General features: G+C 35.2%; 1 protein-coding gene across 1 annotated transcript in view; it reads left to right on the forward strand.

The window, feature by feature from the left end:
• LOC107678840 (fibrinogen-like protein 1) overlaps positions 1–4,089 on the forward strand; it is a gene marked incomplete at its 5' end in the record, with an annotated part of 10,361 nt that extends 6,272 nt beyond the window's left edge. The window contains 3 exons of the mRNA XM_016474259.1: positions 1,697–1,913; positions 2,055–2,250; positions 3,447–4,089. Coding sequence (XP_016329745.1) covers positions 1,697–1,913; positions 2,055–2,250; positions 3,447–3,593 — 560 coding nt within the window. The remainder of the gene's footprint in view (positions 1–1,696; positions 1,914–2,054; positions 2,251–3,446) is intronic.
• Between the last annotated feature and the right edge of the window lie 1,836 nt (positions 4,090–5,925).

Raw genomic sequence — 5,925 nt, forward strand, 5'->3', positions numbered from 1 at the left:
GGTTATCAGAATTAAAAGTTAAATCTGTCATTGCAGCTTTTTGAAGTGTGAATTTTGTTTGGAAGGATGAAATGATAGTAGGCTACATTTTCGTCAGTTATTTTATCGGTTATTAAATCAGATACATAGAAGCACAGTAAAATTACATTTATTTGAATGCATTTGTGAGAGCGCGATTACGTGTAAATTAGTCCTGCCTGTCTGTGCAACGTCTCTCTACTAATAGTGAAGCTGTGGATTTTGATTACTTCAAAACACAAATACATTTTCGGTATAACTTTTCTGTTTCTAAGCATTTTTATTGACAAATCACAGGGCAGTGTTGACAATATTTTTTGTTTCTGTGTGTGAGTGATCCGTTATGTGTCTGTACATGTGTGCGTGCAGTACAATCCTTGTAGGCAGAACTAGTTTAGAACGGCTATAGTTATGGCATTAATTGTGCTAGTGATTGAGCGGTAGTGGAGCACTCTGAGAGCGAGCGAAAACCAGAATTCTTCGACTTTCAAAAGATCCCCGCTTCAGTTAAAATCATGCTGCTCCACTCTCAATGCACTTTGATCCCATACGCTGCTTTGGGGTGGCAAAGCTACTTTTAAGGGTGGCAGTTGCCACCCTTGTGGCCACGCCACTGCTCAGAGCACGCTAAGCCGGGGCTTCCCCTCACTCTAGGCCGCTGTGATTTTCGTTGTGAAAGCGAAACTACTTTGTTTGGTCTTCCAAAAGAGGACACGACTACAAATCAGTGGTTAAGTTGTACGCGGCGCAATGCAACACAACGCGTAAAAAGACAGTATAAGTCATTATAATCAGTAATTATGTCCCCACTGGATGCAACAAATGCCTCGTTTGTAATGGGTTTTAATGTTTATGTCTCGTCGCTCCGGCCGGGACACGGCATCACAGTATGGTGAGGGGCGTAACATTTCCGTCTCACGCTTGAGGCATTCGGCCAATCACAACGCATTGGATAGCTGGCCAATCACAGCACACCTCGCTTTTTCAGACCGATGAGCTTTGTAAAAATCGACGCGTTTCAAAAAGGCGGGGCATAGAGGAGAAACAATAATGTACAGTATGTGGAAAATAATGTTTTTTTAACTTTAAACCACATAAACACATTTCATTACACCAAATACACAAAATAATGTTCTTTTTAGCAGCATCATATGACCCCTTTAAGATAATTTTTTTTTTTTTTGTGGGGCCACTTTAAATGTTGTCAGTGAAAGTATGATGCTTATCGTTGTGGCCTACTGTCCTCTATGTTGAAATGTTTTGCTGGAAATTTGTTGTGGATGAATCATTGGGTTATTTTTATATAATTTACAGGAAAATGTAGAGAGACTTTCAAAACCGTAGCAAAAGAAACTCTGATAATGAACATCTAAATTACTTATCTTTTATGTCTAATAAGACTTCGGTTTTGTGCTGAAATCGCACCGTTGGGGCACATGAGGAACCTTCTAAAGCTTAAAATAGGATGTGCAAATATCATTTTGATGACCTACAAAACACTTCCTGACCATAGGCATAATTGCAGTGGTCATAAGATGAAAACCAAATGACTTGGCATGTGCATTAAACTCACAAAAAGAGATTTGATTGTTGAATGCTTGCACGTATACTCTTTTTACATTTCCTTCCTAATAAAAACATGGTCATAATTGGAGCCCATGCATAATGTACGTCTCAGGTGGCGGCTGGACTGTGATCCAGCGTAGGCAAGATGGCTCTGTGAACTTTGACCGCAGTTGGAAGGAGTATAAAGAAGGATTTGGAGACCTGCACACCGAATACTGGCTGGGAAATGAACACATCCATGACCTAAGCAGTCAGGGAGACTATATGCTCCGTATCGACCTGGAGGACTGGAGCGGGAAACACAAACATGCTGTTTATCAGAGCTTCAGGTGAGGAACATCCATCACTGACTGACTGGAAGGACTTCAAACGGATGCACAATGTTTAATAGTGATTAAACAGCTGGCCTTGTAATTGAAAACACTTTAAACACTTGATGAACACTCCATACACTTGATGTGTGTTTGTAGTGTGGAGGACGAGAGCACTCAGTACCGTCTGCGTGTGTCGGGCTTCAGCGGGACTGTGGAGGACTCCTTCAGCTGGTACCATGACAAGCAGAGCTTCAGCACAGCCGACACGGGCAACATCTGTGCCGAGATCTCCCACGCTGGCTGGTGGTACAACCAGTGTTTCTACGCAAACCTCAATGGCATCTACTACAAGGTATGATGTGGCCTGTTGGTTATAGACACAAAGGTTGCAGGTTTAAGGCCCAGAAGTGAGTGAATCGTGAGCTGTTACTGTTGTCTTTGAGTTAGGCACTGAACCCCTGGTTTGCCTATGTAATAAAAAAAATGAAATAGATAATAAAAAATGCTGCTAAATGAAGAATAATTTAATAATATTATATAAAATAATAATAATTTCATATATAAATAAAATATATATTACATTTAAAAATATAAATAAAATTTCATAAATTGTCATTTTACCTGCAAGTGTGTAATATTTTAGCATGTTTGTAAAAAGTTTTTTTTTTTTTAATGTAGTTACATTTAAGTTTTTGGCAGGGTTATTTTAGTATCACTGATATACTATTATAGTTTTATCAATATTTTGAGTTAGACTTTATTTTTATATTTTCTGTTTTCATTTTCATTTTAGTTAGTTTTTGTAATTTTGTTGTGTTTTTCACTTTTTTTTAAATATGCCTATATATAGTTTTTGTTCGTTTTTTTTTATTTATTGGTTTAGTTGTTTTAGTACTTCATTAACCTAAACAAAAATGAGAAATGTTGGCTCGACAACTAGATATAATAAAATAAATTTCATTTTTTAATTATTTTATTTCAGTTAACATTTATTTTAGGTACTAATTTTTTTATGGCTTTGGGTTTAGGTTATTGGAAATGTATTCTTGTTGTTTTTGTGTTTTGAAAACCTCAGTTTTTACTACTTTTTAAAACAGTTGTTATGACTCTTTAAATTAATTTTTCAAAGTTCAAAGGGTCAAGTGACCTGAACATTAAAACATGCTGACCTAACAAAGTTATGAAGGTCTACAAAAGTCCTCTCTGTAATATAATTTCATGTATATGAATTTCTTGCTACTTGAACAACAAAATGGTTTTTGCAAGCTGGTTATATTACATTGTATTATTTATCTAGTTACATAAAAATGTCAATTATGGCATATGACAAATATTTTGTCATTCAAGTTCAGGACTATTACATCAACTACACATTTTAACCACACAAAATTAACAAAATGAATTTTAATTTAGAAAAACATACTGATGATAAAAGGTGTGTCCAAGTCTTTCTCTTTATGAATAAATGCATAGACTTAAAAAGTGCAAATCAGAAGCTAAAGGATCTCTGATGATGTCTAAGTGATGTTCTGTGATCCTGTTGGACAGAGCGGCCGCTACTCGCTGAAGGGGAAGAACCCTCTTGGTCCAGATGGTATCGTGTGGTACACCTGGAAAGATTCAGATTACTACTCTCTGAGGAAGGTCAGCATGATGATCCGACCCAGAACCTTCCAACAGCATCTGTCACCCTGAATCAGGCCCAACCGATGAGCTTGGGCCCGTACGTCAACCAGCCAATCACAGTTCTCATAGCCACAGCAACACAGGACGGATGGATTATTCCATGGTGAAACAGAGGAAAATCTGTGTATGGACTGAATGTTTTCAAGGAGGCTGTGAAACCATTTTTTAGGTTTATACCAGACTAGAGAAGGACTGCTGCTGAGATCCTTGAAAGTCAGTGTTTGCCATTCAGTGAGTCTAAAGTGTGTTACATGCCTATATTTTCTATAACCATGGTTTTAAGAATTAAATATTTTGTTGACATTTTATAAATGTGTATTAAAAGTAGATTTAGTTTCTGTAGCATACAATGGGACCAAAGATGATTGATTTTTTTTTCTCCAAAGCCCTAAATAGCAACAAATATCCCACAGCACTTTCTTAAACACCTGTTTGCCACTATTTCCTGATCAATAGAATGATTACATGATTAATGATATATTATTGTATTTAATCAAATATACAGCAACATTCAAAATTTGGGGTTGGTAAGATATTTTACTCTTTTTGAAAGAAGACTCTTATGCTCACTAAGGTAGCATTTGTTTGATCAAAATACTGTAAAAACTGAAATATTATTACAATTTATAATAAACAATTTTCTCTTTGAATTAATTTTAAAATGTAATTCATTCCTGTGACGCAAAGCTGAATTTTCAGCACTTTTACTCTAGTCTTCAGTCACATGATCCTTCAGAAATTATTATTATATGCAGATTTGATGCTCAAGAAACATTTCTTATTATTATCAATGTTATTGTGCTGCTTAATATTTTTGTATAAACAATTGTTTTTTTTTCAGGATTCTTTTAAATGGATGGAAATGGGGGGGGGCGGCATTTATTTGAAATAATCTTTTGTATTATAAGTGTCTTTACGGTCACTTTTGATCAAATTAACATGTACATACAAAATAACAGCAATTTCTTTAAAAAATATTTTACTGACCCCATACTTTTCAATGGTATTATATAATTGTATTAAATAGAAATTTGTAAATATACAAATATTTCTTTGAAATATTGCATAATTATGTAGAATCCCTGACATTATCACAAAAACTTTGAGAGAAAAAAAGACTTCAGTTTAGTGATTTTTTTGTTGTTGTAAGGGTTAAATAAGTGGTTAACTGGTAAAAAAAAATATGTAAAAGGGTAGTATTTTGGGGTAAAAAGCCCCCTAATTAAGGGGGCTGTAAGCCTCACAAAAAAGCCAAAAAAAACTGTAGCACAATAAAATTGTTTTCATTTGTGAAATATGCCTGTAATAATTTTGTAGGTTCATGATGTACAATACTGTACTGAAAGCAAAAATATTTATAGTTTATGAAATGCCAAAAGTGAGTGAAATAAACAGGAAATGCTACAACCTTTGTTGAACTGGTCATTTTAAATATGTACTTATTTCTGTGTTATTACACACTTACTTGCAAATGATTTCTGGGTAACACTTTATTTTAAGGTGTCCTTGTTACACGTTACATGTCCTTACTATTATAATAACAATAAATGATGCATAATTACATGCAAGTAACCCTAAACCCTAAACCAAACCCTAACCCTATAGTAAGTACATGTAGTTCATTAATATTACTCAATACTGAAATGTATAATTACACTGTAACAAAGACACCTTAAAAAAAAAAAAGTGTAACCGATTTCTGTTATATTATGAAACGAATAAACCACAAAATCACACAAAACATGGGTCTTATTGGCGTGTAAAGCACATTCAGACATAAAACACATATTTTGAGACCGCCTCATTCATATTCACCATAAACACACAGCTGACTCACCAGGCTCCATTTCTAAACCTCGAGAGCCGATTTCGCTGTTAACAAAACAGACATCTTAAGCAGAGTCACCATCTAGGTAGGCAGCATGCTAGGTTTTGAGTCACAGCCTCCATCTCAAGTTTCTAGTTATTCACACTACATTCATTTTCAGACACTCGTACAGAGAAACAAATCCACTGCATAGCATACAAATCAGTATTTATTAAATCATAATCTCAATGGTTTAGTCAATCTGTGTGCAAAAGACTTGCGAACACTGCTATACACAAAAAATATATGAACAACATGCATCAGATGGAGTATAATTTCATTTTTACAGGTTAAGATATTGGTGATAATTGCACTGAGGTGGAAGCATCAAGCGGAGCACGATCTCTGTTTGTAATTTGGCTTTGGGAAGAGAGAAAAACAACATCAAAATGTCTCTTATGGAGAAAAAGGACCAGCCCTCCTGTTATCATCTCCAGAAGCCTCCAAAGAAAATGATGGGGCTTGTTTTTGGCC

Source organism: Sinocyclocheilus anshuiensis, unplaced genomic scaffold (genome assembly GCF_001515605.1).
Source record: "Sinocyclocheilus anshuiensis isolate Anshui unplaced genomic scaffold, SAMN03320099.WGS_v1.1 scaffold1049, whole genome shotgun sequence".
Taxonomy (NCBI): Eukaryota; Metazoa; Chordata; class Actinopteri; order Cypriniformes; family Cyprinidae; genus Sinocyclocheilus; species Sinocyclocheilus anshuiensis.